We start from the raw sequence: 22,009 nt of genomic DNA, 5'->3' as shown, positions 1-22,009 counted from the left end.
TTGATTATTTTATGCTTACGTGAATTTATCTATTAATATAAGTCGTTGTATTAGTGTTTCTGTATTAATAAAAAGTGTTTGTAACAACTAGCGTGTCAGGCAAGCGCGTTCCGCGTGTCTAACTTATGTAAAAAAAAATATGCCTTATGTTATAATTTGTTTGTTAATAAAAGATTTTTGCTACTAAAAAAATGTGTCTTATATTATGGTGAGTTTGTTAATAAAAGATTTTTGTTGCTACTAAAAAAAATTAAGGGTATTGTCGGTATTATTGTTAAGTGTTATTTCAAATGATAGTGAAGGGCAAAATGGACCAAAGAAAAAGTCAGCCCAAACTCCCTCATCCCCTTTATATATTGTTATAGATATAGATTTCATAAGCTACTTATGTCATATATTGTAATAAGCTCTCATTACATGTCATTGGGCTTAACAAGAAGTTTATGAAAAAATATATCTGATTGTGTAGATTAGAGTGATTTGATGGTTGAGGTGGATGAAATGGAGAGTAGAGTGATAAGGAGATTAGGAGTTCAATTTTCACCGTCAATCAATGATAGGCTTGCAAGCCAAAACCAAGTCATCAATTCTTAGAGTTGCACATATAGAAGACAACTTAACTAGATTGTTAATATTAGTAATTTTCTCCTTCATCGGGACTTGAATCCGGGACTTTTTAAACTTGAACTCCTTAAACCCTTAGCTCCAAACAGTTGAGCTACCCACTCCACCCCGAAAAATATTTGTTATCTGAATGTTAACTTAAAAATTAGTTTCACAACAAATTCAAAAGATCCAAGGTATTAGATATACCCTGAAGAGCAAAAAGCTCTAATAAGAGTTTGTAAATAAAATGAATTGCTTTAGCAAGGTGAAAATTTCTCATTTGTCTTTGATTCTTTGCTTCAACCAATTTAGGTAATACTTTATTTGATACTTACATCTTCCTTTTTTTTGGAACTAGAAAATATGCAAGTAATCAATCGAATTGTTTGTTGGTTCAGTCGTGATTAACGCTAAATTTGATAGGGATGACCATGATTTGATTTCTTGCAACTGCGGTCGAGAGTGGACTGAAACCACTTGATGCTAGAACTGGCCGCAAACCAGATTAGGCAGTACAATAGGTCGGATACTTGTTGTGGAAAAAATTATTTATACAAGCCATAATCTATTGTCACATTTTTTTTTTTTGAATGAGACCTCTTGTCACACCTCATCACTATATCTATCTCTCTAGAAATTCCAATTTTTTTGAATCGATTAGGTTATTAGCTTTTTCACTCCAATTCCAAACAATGTAATAATGAAAAAAATTGCATGAGAACAATATTTTTTTCACCTAATGTAAAACTTTCACTATTGCTAAGTGACAATTATATACTCTATTATATATATAACTTTGAGGACGAATTACAACAAACTCTGCATAAACATATTGTCTACAAAAAACTGTGAAGTACTTCAATTTCATTCAGACTCCAGTTTCCATAAAATTTATTTTCCAAAAAGATTTCACATTATTACCAACTTGTATTATACTATATGGTATGGTATAATGTCTTTATAATCAATGAATGAGCAATGCCCAAATAGGATAAACTATGAGGAAGATGATGCCAAGAGTGTTAGATATTCCATGTCTTTGTGTGAAAGAATTTCTGAATCCACCAGTTGCTCTAATATGTTCTTGTAGCAAGTAACAACCAATGAAAAGATCAATTGCTACTCCAATCCAATTGTTCCTAAACTTTATAGCAAACAAATCAGGTGCTACTGTCAAAAGAAGGATCATTGATCCTGGCATTTCCAATGAATCTGCATAGATTAATTATTGTATGATCAAAAGTTATGTTTTTCACGAAATTATTATTCATGAACATCACGAAATATACATAGGATGTGTGAGTTACAAAGTAAAACACGTACCCGGAAAATGTTTATTGAAGAAAAGCCTGAGCACGACTGCAACGAAAGCAATCCATTTTCCAAATTCTCCTCTGAATAATAGAAATGAAATTTACACTCAAGATCAATGTAAAATCAAAATGCGAAGAGAGGATGAAGATGTTCGTTATTACCTGAAAAAGTTAAACAAGGACCCTGGAAAGCTGAAGAATATGTAAGGTACTAATAATGAAGTTAGCATATTGGTTCTCCAATGTGTGCGATCCAGTATGAGTAAATAGCTGTAATGGACATTTTCTTATGTAGTCAGTTTAATTTAAAATATGCTTGTTAAGTCGATCATTAGGCAACTTATATGTATAGGTGAATAATAATTCCAAAATTTGATCTTACATTGCAGCAAAGGAAGCAATCCATCTAAGGAAAGACATGCCAATCCCTTTTCCTCCTACCATTGTTGCATCATTGAAGAGTTTTTTGGCTGCAAACTTGAGCTCATTTAAATCGGAGTCGATTAAATTAGCTACAACGGGATCCGTTTTCATAGCCAAATAGTTCATTAACGTTCTACCCATTGTGCTCACAATTTGCAAAAATTTGAAAAACTAGTTATAGCAGAATGCGATATATAGAGACAAATATAGATATAGATATAGATAAAAAGAAATGTGTAGTTTGTACACAATTAAAAAAAAAATGTACTAAGTGTTGAGTTTTCTTTATAGAACTAAGTAGTAAAAAAGAGTAGATTATATATGTGAAGGGTCCTAATTCAATGTGTCATCAACCAATGGTTAAGGAGAAAAACAATGCGAAGTTTTAGATATTTCTTTAATATGTTATTTCCACATGTATTCTGGACTTTGACCCTTTCTGTGGAATTCCAATGTCATTGGGGGTTTGTGATGTATGTTCCATTTCAACCCCTTATTCCATGGTCTGTGAAGTGGCAAGGCACCCATACACCATAAAGACATTTCTTAGAATATTTAAATTCATCAAATAAGAAATCAAAACAACAAGCAGCGTTTGTAGTCCAACGGTTAGGATAATTGCCTTCCAAGCAATAGACCCGGGTTCGACTCCCGGCAAACGCATCTTTTAATCAATATTGTTCTTTTATGTCAAATCTATTTCCATATTTTTGGTGCTTTTTGTTATACGGAGTACTAATTATGAAGACCATATTTTATTTTAGAAAGAGAAAACTAGTGAACTACAACGATTAACGACCATATTTATATTGAAGTGTTTTACTAACTCTTCTGTCAAAATATAAGGTAGCATGCATTACATCTTCACAAATCAGAAGCTTGCATTTGCCTGGAGAGGTATTTATGAGGCAGAGCCGGCTCTCAATTTTGCAGATCTTTGCTTGACAAAAAGACTCGATAGCACACTTTTGCTGCGACACTAGGAACACGGACAGTCTCACGTGGGTTTCGATTGTCAATGGTCTCAAACCCTCTAATGCATCCTGTTGAGTGTTGACAAAGAATCATCAATAAGTTCATCAAATAAATGTTACATAACAAAAACACTAAAAATGCATAACTTGCCAAACATTATCAGTTTAAGAAAATGCAAACAATTGCAAAAAATGGGTTAATATAATCATAATTTGAGTATTCTTTTGACCATGGAACAACATTCGAACTTGCTGATGAATATGACATTACCCTTCCCGTGACACCGAGAGTTTGGATGGCAGCACTAGAACTAGAAGTAGGAACCACGTTTGGTACATGGTTGTTTGATGCTGAGGGCTTCAACCGGTTAATCTCTTCATTTATCTGCAGGCATGCAACTAAGCTATTATTTCTATCGGAACAATGCAACTGATTGAACTTAATCATTTAATACACTTGAAGCTAATTAAGACCCGATAAATAATTATTTGATGATTAAGAAAAATGGTTATGGATTATCTAATGAAGCTAAGTCATATCAAGGAATAAAAGGAAATAAGGAAACTAATAAAAGAGAAACAGAAAGAATTAAACATACTCAACAAATACAAGGGATGCAATTAATCAAGATGCCTATAAGGTCGAAAACTCTTTGTAAAAAATATATAAAAAAAGAAACACTTTGTAAGTAACTTTGTGATTCAATAATGCCATCAATGGTAAAAGAAAATAAAGCAACAGTCCTGCACGGCCTCAAACTAAAAGCTTACTTTTTTGAAGTATGCTAACTCCGTTTTTTTAAGGTTGACTTAGTTTCTGATGCAAGATGCCATGAAAGAGTTTTTGCAACAGGGGTACCTAAATGCATCAGTCTGTTTGTATGAACGGAAATGTACCTTTTTATTGACCGAATCTAGCTTGCATTGTTAAACAGAAACGAATAAGAAGCAAATTTACCAAAACTAAAAACAAAATTCACAGTCTGTGGTGTCAATAACTACTAAGGGAGGAGAGTTAAAGCAGTTAAGCCTACTTGGCAAAATGTAGTGCTTGTGATGTCTAGGAATAATAGCCAACAACTGCTGTTGCCGAACACCCTCTTTATCTGTGTAAGTTCGGCATGTAAGAAGCCTCTGCAAGTAAGCAAATACCTAGTTTAATTAACATGATATCTCAAAAGTATTTGTACCTACCTGATTTAGAGTAGAGATCTTCAAGTCAATGGTTGAGACATCCACAATGTTTGCTGGTCAAGAAGATCAGTTAACTTGTAAGCTACAGTCCCAAGATGATCAACAGCATTCACAAGGGCTCTTGCAGCATAATCTTTCAGGTTGTCAAGTACCCTAAAATCCATTCAGGTAAAATACACAAGTATTATCGGTCAGCACAGCAGATGATACGCGAGCTTATAGTATCTCTCATATGCTTTTAAAATAACAAGTAGTGAAAATTTCAAGGACACAAATCATGCCATGTCCTTTTAAGGATGCCATATGCCAAAACATCATTTTCACCATTGAGACACTCACACAACACAAGTACACAACCATACATTTTAACAATCAGAATAATAAATGCTTCTGCATATAAAGTATAAACAATAGTGCTGATACTGGAAATTGAGAATCACTGAATCGGTTCCCACAGATTTTACATTAACAAAATGAAGGGTCTCCACTTTTAGACCATTCAAATTTTGTCATCAGAAATCATGGAAGTAAATTATTTTTTATGCACTACAAATTTACATATCTGTTTTTTTATGCACACAATTATATTTGATCCTACCAACATAAAGCAAAGCATACAACTTGCATCTATTGAAATACCTAATGATATAATAGAAAATTTTAGCCATAACATAATAGAAAATCACGCTTGTTTGTCCCGGTGTATGTTATTTAATCCTTTACCAAGAAAAAGCTCATGAAGGGGATAAGATCGCCTTCTACAACAACAAACTAAAAATCTCATTACGATGCGAACATCTTACATTTCTTTGTGATCACTACTGAGAAAAGATTTTTCACAGTACTCGGCAGCAGAATAGAGTTGAGGCCTCAGGTTCTTAAGTTCCTGAAAAGACATAACACAAGGATCAACATTTGAAATTGTATCTCAAATCACAATCTTTTCACATGAAACACAGCCTGCAACGGAAAAAAAAGGGAAATGCGATCATTCAATTACAATGACATAGTTCCTCTTTGGTATCCCTGACCTTGACATTTGTTTACTGGGCAATGCCAAATTTTGAGCTTAAAGCTTATACCTTATAAGCTTGTATGACAAAAAAATACCTGTTTGATAACAATTAAGCTTAAAACCTAATATTCCTTCCTTCTTCATGTTTAAAACCTACTAATTATTAATTTCAAACTTAATACCTTCTTCATGCTTGCACCAATTGAACCACTCGTTCATATTAGACATGACCTATTTGTAAAGCTAATTAAGAATGAATATTTGTCCTCGTGACTATCCGTTCGTAGACACATTGCATGTAATATGCTGGACTGAAATTCGAATTCTGACACTTTAATTTAGACACCTTAAAAAAAGAAAATTTTTAACAACCAAACTACTTATTTAAAAAAAATATAATGATTCCTATGAGTTAATTTGTATATTTATTGTCTATTTATATGATATACTTTTTATTGTCTCGTTAGATATTCGTCTCCTATTATATACTCCCTCCGGTCACATTTATATGAAAAAACTCACTTCAAATTTTGGTCACTATTATAAGCAAAAGTTAATTATTTTTAAACTAATTAATACTACTATTTTTAATATACCCTTATTTAATTCTATTTTTTTATTCATTTATTTCACTTTTAAACTTTTCAAAGAGGATAATATAGTAAACTTAACTCATGTTTTGTATTAAATCAAGAAAATTAACTACATTTAACTAAATTTCTGCGTAAACATTTTTTTTTTGGACAGGAGGGAGTATTTATTTTTAAGATATTATTATAATCGTAAACTTAAATATCTTAAATTTAAATCTTTTTTGAACAAAATTTAAATTTAAATCTAATAAAAAAATAAAGGTTCATGGCCTTTTTTTTGGAAAAAAAAAAACCTAATAAAAAATTGGAGAGAGGATATAAATGGGATGAAATAGATAAATCCGGATCTGATATTCATTCATTCATTCATGTTCCATTTCAGCTTCCTAAGAGGAATGTCTGTTCCACGCTTTCCTTTGACTCATATTCCTAACAATTACTATTACTATTCAAACCAACAACAACTGTTTAGCAATGCTTGTTCTGTTCCAATTCCAACAACCATCCCCAAATTAGCATTACCAGCTTGTTCTGTTCTCCCCATTCAACAACTTCAGATAAGTGTTGTTCATGATACAGAACAACAACACAATGTTGTGTTAATATCAAATTTTGAACATGATTCTCTTGATGAAAAAGTTGTTAGGGAGAGGATGAGAAGAATGAGAATAGGACTAGCAAACAAAGGAAGAGTGCCTTGGAATAAAGGAAGGGAACACACTGCAGGTACTACTTTACTTACATTCGTTAATTTTATTGGATGATTGATTTTATTGCATAAGTGATTATGATGAACACAATTGATTGCAGAAACCCGTGAAAGAATCAAGATGAGAACAATACAGGCTTTGAGGGACCCCAAGGTGAAGTCAAGTAAGATTGTCTTTGGATTCTTCCTTTATTTTTATCTATGTGTTGTGTTCACAATTCACATCACAGCTTCACATGCTGCCTTATTGTTCAAATCTATGATGCACGGGTACTCCATTTGAGCCAGAGTATCAGTTATTTTAGGTAGGGTTTTTAAATAGAGGTCGCGGAGATGCAGCCTCAAATCAATTGCGGTGTTATGGTTTTAGGCATAGTATCCCATAATTGATCAAACACCATGGCCACCTCGTCTTCCAACTCTTCACCCGACAGAAGTTCATCCACCAAAAGATTATAGGAGGATTTAACCGAAAACATCCCCTCCGGGTCCGGCTTCCAGCTCCAACAATCTTCTTCCATAGCGAACACCACCGGTTCCAACATTTCTCTCAACCGTACAACAAGGTCTTCCTCCCATTGGAAAAGCTCCCTACGCCAAGAGAAAGACCATCTCATCGCCTCTCCTTGTTGTTCGTAAAATTCCCCCACCATGCTATCCTTATGATTTGAAAGGGAAAATAGCCGAGGGAGTACAAACAAAAGAGGAACTTCACCTATCCAAATTGATGACCAAAAGGAGGTCGAATTGCCATTTCCTACCTTTCTAACCACCAATTCAACTATTTTGGTTGTGGTTCTTTTCTCTCATTGTTATTCAGATGTTAGTTGGTCTTGCAATACAATATTTTCGATTACTACATAGTTACTTTCTCTTGACTCATGATTCATTTTTAGTGGTTTATTATATTCACTTTCCTCTTCCACCAAAAATTTTCAGGTGAAGAAGAAGATGGTTGGACGTCCCCATTGTCATAGGTAAAGATGAGTCCTTCAATTTTTTTCTTTTGTTGTTGCCGATGCTCTTTCACCAAACACTTTGGTGAAATATTTCTAATGTTTGATGTTTTCTTCTGTAGCCAGCTACTATATCAATAAAATAACTGAGTAGAACAAAAGAAATAGATATGTATGCATATTTCACTTTTTTTATTAGCAAAAGTTTGATAAAGTGACTACAAACATAAGAAAAATCAAACAAAAATCAGACAACGTCTCAAACATTTCACTGTGGTTTTAGTAAGGGTCTGATAAATAAGTTACAATTAAAATGAACGATAATGAATACAAGATGATACCCAATTATTCAGTTTCAGATGATCAAGATTTAGAAGCTAATTTTACACTAGTTAAAAATTTCACGCTAATTTGTCAACAAAAAAAAAAAAATTCACGCTAATAGTAATAGTAATAAGGAAAATTGTCCTAATATGATAATTGGAGCGAGATATCGATCATCCTGTAGGTTTCAATAAGGTATGCTCTATTTTTACTTGTGAAGACTGTTGCACATAAATTTTAGGCTGTTTTGATCTTTCGCATGAATACCAAATGAATGTAGCTAATGGCAATTCATTTTCCAATCTTTTATCAACCTTCGTGCAGTGATCAAACCAAGGAAAAGATAAGTTATTCGCAGAGACGTTTATGGCAAAAGCGGCTGAAGTCAAAGCGGGTCCGGGAGCAATTTTTCCTCTTATGGGAACAAAACATAGCAAATGCAGCCAAGAAAGGGGGGACTGGTCAAGAAGAGTTAGATTGGGACAGCTATGATAGGATAAAAGAACAACTTGTGTTCCACCTAATTCTGCAGGCAGAGGAAAAAGAAAAAGAAAAATTGATGGCAATTGCTGGAGCTAAGAAATTCATTCAGTCATGGACAGAAAACATAGCCAAAGCAGCTAAGATAGGAGGGAGTGGAGAACAAGAACTGGACTGGGATAGCTACGAAAAGATAAAAGAAGAAATGATTCTCCTCAATCAGCTTCAGCGTACTACAGAGAAGGTAAAGGCCAAAGAGATGGCAAATATAAAAGTGGAGAAAGAAGCACTGATAAAAGCAATAAAAAAGATAACGCTCACTAAAAAGAGAAAATATCTCCGAGAGAGGAAAAAAGATAGAAAGAGTATAAAGAGTCAAAGATATAAAAATGCAGAGGAAGACAAATGTGCCATTGAAGTTACTCAAGAATTCCAACTTGTCTCTAAATTAACTGAGGTAGGCTTTCAATGTTTACCCATTTATTGGCTATTTATAAATGCAACACGATGTATGTTTTTTTATAAGCAAATGTAACATGATGAGTCAATTAAGAATGAGATTAGCGTACCTATTGAGATGCGGGATGAATTAATTCTGAGCTAAACTGTGCAATACTAGTTCATTGAAAGACAAAGGAGAATGCTGCACAAAGCTAGTTTAGCTTTGTTGGACTATAGAAATAGGAATTTAAATTGTTGAATCCACTTTCTGTAAAGTGATGAACTGTTTGGTTGCTTTGTCAGTTGAAATTGAAAACACTTGCACTCTTGGTTGTGTCTTATTAGAAACTTAAGCCCTATTTAATTTGCATCTTATAGCATAAGCGCGTAGGCCCTATTTAATTTGTATGTTATAGCATAAGCGCTTATGATGATAAGCTATTTCTATAACAATAGATAAAACAAAGTTAAATTGTTTTCTTATAAGTTGCAAGTTGTTTTCAAAAGCTATCTTGGAGAACTTATGAAAATGTCATAAGCTGTTTTCATATGTTCTCCCAATTCCAACAGTCTCGCAAGTGTGTATGCTAGGAATAAGCTCAAATAAGTCAATCCAAACAGACTCTTAATCATGATAGTCTGTATTTATCTTAGGAAAATAGTCTTCAACAGTGATACATAGTTCTTAAAAGCCTCTGTCCAGTATAGCTGTGACCGTGACCTTAACTCAATACTCAATTGAGTATTTTGAGCCCAACCCTTTTTCTGCTATTTATTTATTTAGTTAGTTATACATAGTATAGTATGTTATTCATCTGTTACTTTAAAAAAAAATAATAATATTGAGAGGAAAAGTGAGATTACTATTAATTATAGTGGAACTAATGATGATATATTTTTCCTCTTTGCTACTAATGATGGTATGATTTTCCTGTCTTCAGAATCATGCAAGTAACAACATCGGCAGTGAATTGGATTTAGAGCTTATCAGAAGAGAGAAGATGCTGAAAAAAGTATCACTTGCAGATCAAATCCAAGCTGCTAAACTCATAAAGGGAAAACTCCACTTATAAGGATTCTTCGCATTCTAACTTTTTGAAATATTTTGTATGTATTTTAGCTTCTATGTTATGACAAAATAGTTGATGAGGTATATGTAGACAAGGTAAGTATTTTGTTTCTTGTAGACTGAGAAACTGGTCTGAATAGTTTAATATCGTGATATCCATACTTTAACTTGGTTTTGGGTTTCAGCATCTTTGTTCTTGTTCTCTTTTCTTTGTACAGAAAAACACTCACCTCTTGCTCTATCTATTTATACTATTATGCGAGCCCGTGCAATGTATGGGATTATTTTCATTTTTAATATTATTTAAGTGTTTGTTTTAAAATACTATTTGAGAAATTTGGTTTAAAATTCCTATTCATTATAATATTATTTAGTCATAATTAGTCCACCATGGACCACTTGATGAAGTGGTCCATTTTAGAATTTACCTCATTTAATATAGAAAATTGCTCTTTAGGCCCCCTATGTTGCTCTCCAGGCCCCCTGTTCAGACCAAAATGCCCTAAGAAGGGATTTGGAATTTTGAACCCGAAATTAAGTAGTTTTGGAACCTATGTTCCGAACCTAACTTATCTGCTCCAACTTTGCAAGATGTCTTGTTGCACAAAAGTGCTGTATTTCCTTCTTGATTTTGATTTCAAAATGTGATTGTTTTCTTCACTGAAACCAATATAGCCTCCATTCTAGTCAAAACCATGTAATTTTGCAATGTTTCAATTACCCAATGCTTCAGAACAGAGCTCTAATTATACTGGTTTCATAAGAAAAACCAGTTATTGGTTTCGGAACGCAATGCAATGTTTCAAAAACCATGTATTGTTTTCAATATCATAGAGATACAGAAGCTCCACCATGTGGAGTTGATGATAGGACAAAGCTTGCTTACTTTCATGAGATCAAGATATGACACTAATTGTTCAAACTGCAATGTAAACAGAACTGTTCGCAAAGGAAGAAGGAGGTGAACAGTGTCTTTGCGTTCCAAAACGAAGCGTCTTTTGGATTGTAACTTACAAAACTTTAATATTAAAGCTACTTCCACTTCGGAACATAACTTTCAAAATTCTTTCACGGTGAATTGAATTCACGGAACACATATTTATGCGTCTTTTCAATTCCTTCATCATGAATTGAATTCATGGAACACATATTTATCCTCTTTTCAAAATGAATTGACATAATCACAATGGCAATAACAGCTTCTTCAAGATGAAGTTCCAACATAGAAGCATCAGCTTCTTCAACCACTTTCACTGCTTCGATTTTTAACGGAAAATGGTTCACTACGGCGAGTGTTTTTCACCTCTCACCACATCACCATCACTTTAAAAGCCAGGTCACCTCGACACTTTAAACCTAGTCATCCCAATAATTGCAGCACCAGAGTCAAACAACAATCGTTGTTTTGCTTTTAGTAGATTTGATCCAACAATGTTGGTTGAGTGGAAGGAAAGAGGGAAGGAAAACTGGGAAATCAATGAATGAAATTATACTAAAGTTTAGTCCAAATTCGTTCCTCAATTTCCATATTTTCTTTCCTTCTCCCTTTCCTTCCATCCAACCACACACGTTAGTATCAATTGAACCAATTTGGATTCCCTTAGCATGTTGTTCCATTGACTAGTCATCCACATCTATGTCAATTGAATTTCTATCCAACAACTACTAATGTGGTTGTGTGCTTGAATGCAAAAATTTGTGACCCCATGAATCCAAATTCTAATGAAATCCTTACAAATCCGCCACAATAGATGTTTTGCTTTTTGGGGAGTTTTAACTTTCCATAACAACCCCCACGGCTCGCTGCACCATTCACCTTTGTCCCTGATCAACTTTTTATATTCGGATCGAACCGAATAAATTCCGCTACTTTCTTCCTTCCATATAATCTTGTCCTCCTCGGCTGTAGCAAGTAAAGCGATGGAAAGTATGTAATTCGCTATATGTGTTGGAAAGAGAGAGATAATTTTCCTTTCGTCCCACTGCTTTTGGTTTGGAAGCATGAGTTGTTGCATTTTCAAATTGTGAACTGTGTGGTTTTGAGGTGCACTAACCCAACTATTATTACCGCTCCTCAACCATGGATCATGCATCACTTTTATTTTGCTTCCATCACCTGTCATCCATCTACAACCATGCAACAAAACTTGTCTAGATTTCCATATACCCCTCTAAACATAACTTGGATTATTACCAAGAACAACATCAAAGAGACAACAATTAGGAAAATACCTCGCTTTAAACGTTCCTGACACTAACGAGAGAGGTTTTGTGATAAAGTTCCATCCTTATTTCGCTACTATTGCTAAGTTGAAACACTTGAAAGTCACGGAATCCTAGCCCTCCTCTATCCTTGGAGACACCATTCTTTCCTGAGACAACCATTTGATGCCTCTATTATTGTTGCCTCTATTATTGTTACTTCCTCCCCACCAAAATGCATTAATCCATTCTTTCTAATTCTTTAATCAAAGTGTCCCATAGAAGATAAATACACATTACATAAGATGAAATAGTTTCCAAAATAGACACATTAATTTTTTTTTTTTTATATATATATATAAATAAAAATACAGTATATATTTTAAGAATAGTCTCGTGGGCAGCACTTATAAATAACCGTTAAGATTTTTTTTTAAATTAGTTTTTTTTTGTTTTTTTTTTATCAAGGTTTAAATTAGTTTTTTTTAAGTTAATGTTTCATTTAGCGTAAAATATAAGTGGTTAAGAATAGTCTCGTCTCGTGCAGCTGGCAGCACTTATAAATAACCGTTAAGTTTTTTTTTTTTTTTTTGTTTTTTTTGGTAAGGTTTAAATTAGTTTTTTTAAGTTAATGTTTCATTTGGCGTAAAATATATAAATTAGTTCTTTTAGTAAAGTGAAACACTTGACTCTGTTTTTGGGTTTTGACGGATGGAATTCTCTCCGATCACCGTTCCCATTCCAAACCCTAGTCCTTCTCCACCGTGCGATCTTCCCAAATCCACAACCTTCCATTTCTTTTACGACGATGATGATGAATTCGGGAATCTCTTTCTCTTCGTCGCTGCAGTTATGGCTTTCGTCGGAGTCGCAATTTATAACCGTTTCTACATATCAGAATGTGCATGGACAAAGTTCCGTCGAACGGTTACGGTGGAATTGATATCGGAGAAACCAAATCCGATTTCGTCGAAGTCTTTTCCATTAGCGGTAGGAAGGATGCGGTTTTTTATTTCTTCTAAATCTTGCCGTTTCAGTTTTCTTCTCTGCACTTTTGGTAATCATCTAGTTTCCTCATTGTTGCAATCGTTTATCATGCGTTATCCTCATTGGTGAATTTTGAAACTGTTGCGTTTGATTTTAGAATTTGGCATTGGAACTTGTTTTCTAACTAGGGATGTAAATGTTGTTCACTGTTGTGTTTGATACTTCAGGATTCGTGTTTGCAATCAATCAAGAAAACTAAAGGAGATTTCTTTTTATGTGTTTGGGGTCAATGTTCTTGAAGAATCTTCAAACCCTAAAAATGTGTTTTCAATTCGTGTGGATAAAATACTAGACAGTTTCTTGATTCCACATTCAACGAATCTGCGGTCTCTCAAGGTAACCTTTAGGTTAATTCCTCTCTTTTTCCATTTGTTATTCATCATAGCTTTAGTTTTGTCCAATATATTCACTGCTCTAGAAAATTGGATTCATCTTATGGTGTTGAGGTTTTAGTAGAGAAAGTATGGGAATAGGAATCAAACTATTAGAGAGAAAATTGAGTTTTCTCTCCCATTGCACCAAAGGTCGGAATATTTTGGTGATTTGGTAATATGTGGAGAGAATTTATAGAAACAGTTGGAGGATAGTGGTTTTGTTTGATCCATGTAGCCGTATTCACCTGGTGTCTAAGGATTTAGTTACGGGTTGTTATGTGGTAGGGTTTTATGCCATCCTTTGTGATTGGGCATATTTGATAGATGAGTTAAGAACACAAGTACCAACCCTATGATAAATAGTGGATTTATTGAATTCAAAGTTTCAAATGTTTAAACTGTAAACTGTTTTCTCCAATATCCATTGTTGAATATTTGTGCATAAGTAGTACCGTAATAGTTGAACAAATGCAATCTTTAAGATAAGTCGGAGTTATGATATGTTGTCACATGGGATTTTTTATTTGGTTGACAAACATACTCGGTTTTTATTGGATTTTCAATGAATCTGTAGTCATCTCAAACATATTTATAGCATGAAATGCATGTCATAACGACCCTTGATGGAATGACAATAGAAATACATTTATCTATGCTGATAAATTGAGATAAATAATTTTGGATGCAAAATTTGACATTTTTTTGACATTTAATCCTACAAGGTTTTAATTCCATAAATTAGAATGATTTTATCGTGCCTTGTTGGAAATATGATATCTGAGGCTATATGGTTCAAAATTCGATGAATTGGAAAGATGATGATATTGAATACGAAATTTGATATTTAGGTTATGTGGTCCCGAATTTGATAAACTGAATTGGTGGAGAATGACAATGAATGCTAAATTTGATCTTTGGATTATGTGGTTCGGAATTTGATAAACTGAATCGACGGAGAATGACATTGGAGGCGAACTTTGATATATGGATTATGTGGTTCAAAATTTGATAAACTGAATTGACGGAGAATTACATCGGATACAAAATTTGATATTTGGATTGTGTGGTCTAAATTTGATAAACTGAATTGACCGAGATGGATTATGTGGCCCTAAGTTTGATATACTGAATTGACGGAGAATGACATTAGATATGAAATTTGATATGTAGATTATGTGGTTTGGAATTTCATAAACTGAATTTGACGGTGACTGACATTGGATACAAAATTTCATATTTGGATCATACTGAATTGACTGTACCGTGTCTTGTAATGATTGTCATCTGAATTTGATGTATTTGATCATTGTTCATCTCTCTATTTTTTTAGTGTTTGATATTCTCCTTCAGATGCGAAATATTATTAAAAGGAGAGATATCTTTTGAGTAAAAGAAATATAAAACGTTTTGATTGAACTTTCAATAAATCTGCAGTCCCTTAAAGGTATGCTTTGTAACTATTCTGAATTGGATTTCTTTCCATCTTTTGGACTTGTCTAGTTTTGTATACATTGTTTTTTGATTGGGTCTTCAATGATTCTGAAGTCCTTTTAAGTTTACCTGATAGTTGGTCTAAATTTGATTTCTTAGTCTGTTGTTCGTCGATCTCTTTTTCCATCGTTGATTATTTGTGCCTAAGTAGCACATTAGTAGTTGAACAAATGAAATCTTTAAGATAAGTGGGAAGTTATGATATGATGTCACTAAATTTAAAAAATCAATTGGAATTTTTTCCATTTTTGACCCGTTGTCCTTGGGATTTATTGATTTATCAAGTTTTGTCTTTGGTTGAAAAACATACTCTGTTTTGATTGGAATTTCAATGAATCTGCAGTCCCCTCAAACATATTTATAACATGAAATGCATGTTTTAAGTGGAATTATAAGACAATGCAGTCCTCTCATTTTAATGGAATTACAATAGAAACACATTTATCTATGGTGATAAATTATGATAAATAATTTTGTGAGCGAATTTTGACATTTAATTCCTACATGGTTTTAATTCAATAAATTAAAATGATTGCATTGTGTTGTGCCTTGTTGGAAATATGATATTTGAGGCTATATGGTTAAAAGTTCGATAAATTGGAAAGATGTTGGTATTTTGCTGTGCCCGAATGATATTGGATACGAAATTTGTTATTTAGATTATGTGGTCCTAAATTTGATAAACGGAATTGATGGATAATGACAATAGATGCGGAATTTGATATTTGAATTATGTGGTTCAAAATTTGAAAAACTGAATTGACGGCGAATTACATGGGATAAAGAATTTGATATTTAGATTATGTGGTCTAAATTTGATAAACTGAATTGACGGAGATGGATTATGTGGTCATAAGTTTGATTTACTGAATTGACGGAGAATGGCATTAGACATGGAATTTATATTTGGATCATGTGGTTAGGAATTTGATAAATTGAATTGACGGCGAATGACATTGGATACAAAATTTGATATTTGGGTCATACAGAACTGACAGTACCTGTGTCTTATAATGATTGTCATATGAATTTGATTTATTTGATCTATTGTTCATCTCTATATTTTTCAGTGTTGGGTAGTCTCCTTCAGATGCGAAATATTAATAAAGGAAATTGCTACTTATCACGAGAGAAACCTCCCGACAATTTCACGAGTGCAAGTTTTACTTAATATATATCATAAACTAAAACCATGACCCCCCTGTTTTCCGCTAAACAACAATTTTAATTGGCCAAAATGGAATTCGTGATCAATTCGTGAAAAATCCATCGGGATAAATAGCACTGCTCATTAATAAAAGGAGAGTTATAGTTTGAGTAACAAAAACATGAAACGTTTTGATTGAACTTTCAATAAGTCTGCTGTCCCTTAAATGTAAGCTTCGTAACTATTCTGAACTTGATTTCTTTCCATCTTTTGGAATTATCTAGTTTTGTGTTTTGTTTAGCAAACATACATTTTTTTGATTGGTTCTTCAATGAATTTGAAGTCCTTTTAAGTTTACCTGATAGTTTGTCTGAATTTGATTTTTTAGTCAGTTGTTCAACTCTTTCATTTTCCATCGTTGATTATTTGTGCCTAAATATCACAGTGATAGCTGGAGGGATGCATTGTCTACCAAGTTTTGTCTTTGGTTGACAAACATTCTCCGTTTTGATTGGAGCTTTACTGAATGTACAGTCATTTGAAACATATTTATAACATGAAATGCATATTATGATGCTCCTTAATGGAATGACACAATAGAAACACTCAGGTGCTCCTTAATGGAATGACACAATAGAAACATATTTATAACATGAAATGCATATATGATTGTGGGTTCTTACTCTCTTTTCAAATGTCCCAAAATAAGCTCTCAGGTGCTGCATTTTGTATTTGATGAGATATGAAGTTTTCTTGTTCTCATATTACTTTTCATGCTCTTAATTGAATGTGTTATTTCTGCTAGACTGTTTCTCCCTACAAATCTGCACAATCGAGCCTTATATATCTGATTTGATTTCCTGTGCAGTCTTTCAGCTGAATTCGCAGTGATTGGATCACATAGTGTATATACTTGTGGGAATCTATACCAAATTGAGATAAATAGAAATACATTTATCTATGCTGATAAATTGAGATAAATAATTTTGGATGCAAAATTTGACATTTTTTTGACATTTAATCCTACAAGGTTTTAATTCCATAAATTAGAATGATTTTATCTTGCCTTGTTGGAAATATGATATCTGAGGCTATATGGTTCAAAATTCGATAAATTGGAAAGATGATCATATTGAATACGAAATTTGATATTTAGATTAAGTGGTCCCGAATTTGATAAACTGAATTGACGGAGAATGACAATGAATGCTAAATTTGATCTTTGGATTATGTGGTTCGAAATTTGATAAACTGAATTGACGGAGAATGACATTGGATGCGAACTTTGATATTTGGATTATGTGGTTCAAAATTTGATAAACTGAATTGACGGAGAATTACATCAGATACAAAATTTGATATTTGGATTGTGTGGTCTAAATTTGATAAACTGAATTGACCGAAATGGATTATGTGGCCCTAAGTTTGATATACTGAATTGACGGAGAATGACATTAGATATGAAATTTGATATGTAGATTATGTGGTTTGGAATTTCATAAACTGAATTTGACGGTGACTGACATTGGATACAAAATTTCATATTTGGATCATACTGAATTGACTGTACCGTGTCTTGTAATGATTGTCATCTGAATTTGATGTATTTGATCATTGTTCATCTCTCTATTTTTTTAGTGTTTGATATTCTCCTTCAGATGCGAAATATTATTAAAAGGAGAGATATCTTTTGAGTAAAAGAAATATAAAACGTTTTGATTGAACTTTCAATAAATCTGCAGTCCCTTAAAGGTATGCTTTGTAACTATTCTGAATTTGATTTCTTTCCATCTTTTGGACTTATCTAGTTTTGTATACATTGTTTTTTGATTGGGTCTTCAATGAATCTGAAGTCCTTTTAAGTTTACCTGATAGTTGGTCTAAATTTGATTTCTTAGTCTGTTGTTCGTCGATCTCTTTTTCCATCGTTGATTATTTGTGCCTAAGTAGCACTTTAATAGTTGAACAAATGAAATCTTTAAGATGAGTGGGAAGTTATGATATGATGTCACTAAATTTAAAAAATCAATTGGAATTTTTTCCATTTTTGACCGGTTGTCCTTGGGATTTATTGATTTATCAAGTTTTGTCTTCGGTTGAATAACATAATCTGTTTTGATTGGACTTTCAATGAATATGCAGTCCTCTCAAACATATTTAAATGCATGTTTTAAGTGGAATTATAAGACAATGTAGTCCTCTCATTTTAATGGAATTACAATAGAATCACATTTATCTATGGTGATAAATTATGATAAATAATTTTGGGTGAGAATTTGGACATTTAATTCTTACATAGTTTTAATTCGATAAATTAAAATGATTGCAGTGTTGTGCCTTGTTGATATTTGAGGCTATATGGTTAAAAATTCGATAAATTGGAAAGATGATGGTATTGTGCCTGAATGATATTAGATACGAAATTTGTTATTTAGATTATGTGGTCCTAAATTTGATAAACGGAATTGACGGATAATGACAATTAGATGCGGAATTTGATATTTGGATTATGTGATTCAAAATTTGAAAAACTGAATTGATGGCGAATTACATGAGATACAAAATTTGATATTTGGATTTTGTGGTCTAAATTTGATAAACTGAATTGACGGAGATGGATTATGTGGTCCTAAGTTTGATTTACTGAATTGACGGAGAATGGAATTCGACATGGAATTTATATATTTGGATCATGTGGTTCGGAATTTGATAAATTGAATTGACGGCAAATGACATTGGATACAAAATTTGATATTTGGGTCATACGGAATTGACAGTACCTGTGTCTTATAATGATTGTTATATGAATTTGATTTATTTGATCTATTGTTCATCTCTAGATTTTTCAGTGTTGGGTATTCTCCTTCAGATGCGAAATATTAATAAAAGGAGAGATATAGTTTGAGTAACAAAAATTTCAAACATTTTGATTGAACTTTCATTAAGTCTGCTGTCCCTTAAATGTAAGCTTCGTAACTATTCTGAACTTGATTTCTTTCCATCTTTTGGAATTATCCAGTTTTGTTAATTTCTTTTCATCTCTTGGAATTATCTAGTTTTGTGTTTTGTTTAGCAAACATACATTTTTTTGATTGGTTCTTCAATGAATTTGAAGTCCTTTTAAGTTTACCTGATAGTTTGTCTGAATTTCATTTTTTAGTCCGTTGTTCAACTCTTTCTTTTTCCATGGTTGATTATTTGTGCCTAAATAGCACAGTGATAGCTGGAGGGATGCATTGTCTACCATGTTTTGTCTTTGGTTGACAAACATTCTCCGTTTTGATTGGACCTTTACTGAATCTACAGTCCTTTGAAACATATTTATAATATGAAATGCATGTTATGATGCTCCTTAATGGAATGACAATAGAAACACTTTTATCTAAGCCGATAAATTGAGATGACCAATTTTGGTTGTGAAATTTGACATTTAAGTCTACATGATTTTAAATTAGAATGATCGTATTGTGCCTCTTTGGATGGAAAATATGATATTTGAAGTTATATGGTTCAAAATTCAATAAATTGGTAGGATGATGATATTGTGCGCAAATGAGATTGGATACGAAATTTGATTTGTATTAGCCCGTCCTAAATTTGAGAAACTGAATTGATGGAGAATGACATTGGATACGAAATTTGATATTGGAATTATATCGTCCTAAATTTGATAAACTGAATTGACGGAGAATGTTATTATATACTGTTCTGGGTGAGATTTAAGATTTTATAAGTCGATTTTTTCCATCCGGATAGATGGGCCCGAACATCTGCTGATCATTTCAAAGGGCTTGATCCGCCTAAGAGAGTAGAACACTTGGAAAGTATAATCGCCTTTCATAAGTCGGCTAAGTAACTGGTAAGATAGGCGGATCAAGCCCTTTGTATCGGCAACAATGCCTTTAATAAGCCGACTTACAGTTACTGGATTAGAAACCTTCGTAAGAATTGGATGCCTTTTTAGTTGTTTTTCTCAAACCTGGCATGATGCTTTTGAATTTTGATGATATTTTATTTGTTTAAATCAAAGTGATGGCTACCTAAGTGTTGATGAACTGAAATGTATACTCGGGCTTAGCAAAATGTTGCATCTAGAAGCGAGAAAGTTTCAAATCCCCCTCCCCACATGAGGCTCTTCACACGATTCAAACCACCAGTAGACAAGCACATGAGTACAATCATAAAGGGAAGACATATGTCAAAGAAGAAAGGTGTGAAACGAAAAATGAGCAAAATTGGGAAAATAAACTAAGTTGCCAAGTGAAGTGGCAGCAGCAAATGAGTCATCGATCAAACTTTTCTCGATGCCATCACGTGGCCAGCAATACTTTTCACTTTCAAAGGATTCAATTTTTGTCTGCGTTTCAAAAGTCCAGTCCTCTAGCACTCAGTCCTCTATGGTAGGTGACTAGGCGGCGGTGATGCCGGCTGAGTTGACTAAGATGTGAACCCGCGGGTGGAAGGCTTCTCGGCGGAATCGAAGAGAAACTTTACACCGACTGGATTGGAGATGTCGGCGCGGACAGTTATGGCTCGTAGTTGGAAATGTAGTTAATGACGAGTCTGGCACCGAGTGAAGCTAGGTGGAGTGCTATGTCTTCGCCAATTACGCTGGAGGAGCCGGTGACGATTGCGACTCTGTCTTGGAGCGGTTATGAAGTAGCCCTGGCAGTGTGAACCAATTTCGTTCAGGTGCCTTCAATCCTTTATTTTTTCTTTCTTGATATCTTAGAACTATTATGAGAAATGTTTGGATTTGTGACCTCAATTTATGATTTTGATCAAGGGAATGATGATATTCTAAAATGCAAATCATCAGACTGCTGATGAACATCTAATGATATGATCCACTTACTTTAGATTGATATTTATTTATTCATTATTTGAATAAGAGGTGTACAATGAATGTCACAATCTCCAAAAGTTTGCCTGGAAATTGAAATTATATGTTATAATCTAATTAGTGAGGGGAAAACAAATTTGAACATTTAAAGGCACTATTTGGTAGAAATTGAATTAGTTGGTATGTTATGTTTGTTGTTTCTGTCATCAACTGATTAAAGAAAAGTTTGAATGAGAAATGTAAATAAAGCAGATGAATGATACAAATGTGAAGTGTGTTTGATTGATTACTCTCTTTGTCATTGGCTGAACACATATATGTTATGTTTTCTTACTCTTAGGACATGATTGAGTGTTCCACTTTTCTCACTCTTAGTACATACTCCCTCCATATCACAATATATGTCGTTTTTACACTTCTACACATATTAAGAAAGGTAATTAATGTTGTATGGAAAAGAGAGATTATGAGTTGATTTACAAAATTGTCCTTCATTTATGGTATGAAAAAAATAAATCGAATAATTGAAAGAAGAGAGAGTAATAAATAGTTAAGGGTATAATAGGAAAAATAGCATTAAATGCTTCATTGGTATTATAAAGCGACATATATTGTGGTACAAATTTTTTCCCCAAAGTGACATATATTGTCGTATGGAGGGAGTATATGATTGCGGGTTCTTACTCTCTTTTCAGATGTCCCAAAATAAGCTCTCAGGTGCTGCACTTTGTATTTGATGAGATATGAAGTTTTCTTGTTCTCATATTACTTTCATGCTCTTAATTGAATGTGTTATTTCTGCTAGACT

General features: G+C 33.2%; 2 protein-coding genes, 1 long non-coding RNA gene, 1 other non-coding gene and 1 pseudogene across 6 annotated transcripts; 3 read left to right on the top strand and 2 right to left on the bottom strand.

Annotated features, from left to right (window-relative positions):
- Positions 1–1,506: 1,506 nt before the first annotated feature.
- Positions 1,507–2,483, bottom strand: LOC123881645 (cold-regulated 413 plasma membrane protein 2). Its single transcript, XM_045930367.1, has 4 exons — positions 2,302–2,483; positions 2,082–2,189; positions 1,930–2,000; positions 1,507–1,818 (listed from the first exon to the last, which is right to left on the bottom strand). The coding sequence occupies exons 1-4, from the start codon at positions 2,481–2,483 to the stop codon at positions 1,571–1,573; spliced, it is 609 nt and encodes a 202-aa protein (XP_045786323.1). The 3' UTR covers positions 1,507–1,570.
- Positions 2,484–2,933: 450 nt separating this feature from the next.
- On the top strand, positions 2,934–3,005 carry TRNAG-UCC. Its single transcript has one exon. It is a non-coding gene; the product is annotated as a tRNA-Gly (tRNA).
- A 238-nt stretch (positions 3,006–3,243) lies between these two features.
- On the bottom strand, positions 3,244–5,549 carry LOC123922792 (annotated as a pseudogene).
- Positions 5,550–6,451: 902 nt separating this feature from the next.
- Positions 6,452–10,394, top strand: LOC123881644. The gene is made up of 5 exons (XM_045930366.1): positions 6,452–6,844; positions 6,929–6,981; positions 7,767–7,804; positions 8,432–9,044; positions 9,970–10,394. The coding sequence occupies exons 1-5, from the start codon at positions 6,487–6,489 to the stop codon at positions 10,099–10,101; spliced, it is 1,194 nt and encodes a 397-aa protein (XP_045786322.1). The 5' UTR covers positions 6,452–6,486; the 3' UTR covers positions 10,102–10,394.
- A 2,559-nt stretch (positions 10,395–12,953) lies between these two features.
- LOC123881643 lies at positions 12,954–21,695 on the top strand. Of its 3 annotated transcripts, none has more exons than XR_006799555.1 (3): positions 12,954–13,356; positions 13,514–13,682; positions 20,389–21,695. It is a non-coding gene; the product is annotated as an uncharacterized LOC123881643 (long non-coding RNA). The 3 variants fall into 3 exon arrangements; XR_006799554.1 differs by lacking the exon at positions 20,389–21,695 and adding an exon at positions 14,569–15,275 and having other exon boundaries at positions 12,955–13,356; XR_006799553.1 differs by lacking the exon at positions 20,389–21,695 and having other exon boundaries at positions 13,514–14,110.
- Positions 21,696–22,009: the final 314 nt, after the last annotated feature.

This window comes from Trifolium pratense, linkage group LG4 (genome assembly GCF_020283565.1).
Source record: "Trifolium pratense cultivar HEN17-A07 linkage group LG4, ARS_RC_1.1, whole genome shotgun sequence".
NCBI classification, from domain to species: Eukaryota; Viridiplantae; Streptophyta; class Magnoliopsida; order Fabales; family Fabaceae; genus Trifolium; species Trifolium pratense.
Note: the sequence above shows the minus strand (reverse complement) of the source record. Positions and strands in the feature narration are given on the sequence as shown.

What these genes read in the sequence shown, in the direction of transcription:
- LOC123881645 (XM_045930367.1), bottom strand. Translation starts at nt 2,483, where the DNA reads ATGGGTAGAACGTTAATGAACTATTTGGCTATGAAAACGGATCCCGTT. An exon ending in ATTGCTTCCTTTGCTGCAAT is followed by an intron (nt 2,190 to 2,301) that starts GTAAGATCAAAT and finishes TGTCCATTACAG; the next exon opens with CTATTTACTCATACTGGATC. An exon ending in TCCTTGTTTAACTTTTTCAG is followed by an intron (nt 2,001 to 2,081) that starts GTAATAACGAAC and finishes TCTATTATTCAG; the next exon opens with AGGAGAATTTGGAAAATGGA.
- LOC123881644 (XM_045930366.1), top strand. Translation starts at nt 6,487, where the DNA reads ATGTTCCATTTCAGCTTCCTAAGAGGAATGTCTGTTCCACGCTTTCCT. An exon ending in GGACGTCCCCATTGTCATAG is followed by an intron (nt 7,805 to 8,431) that starts GTAAAGATGAGT and finishes ACCTTCGTGCAG; the next exon opens with TGATCAAACCAAGGAAAAGA. An exon ending in TTGTCTCTAAATTAACTGAG is followed by an intron (nt 9,045 to 9,969) that starts GTAGGCTTTCAA and finishes TCCTGTCTTCAG; the next exon opens with AATCATGCAAGTAACAACAT.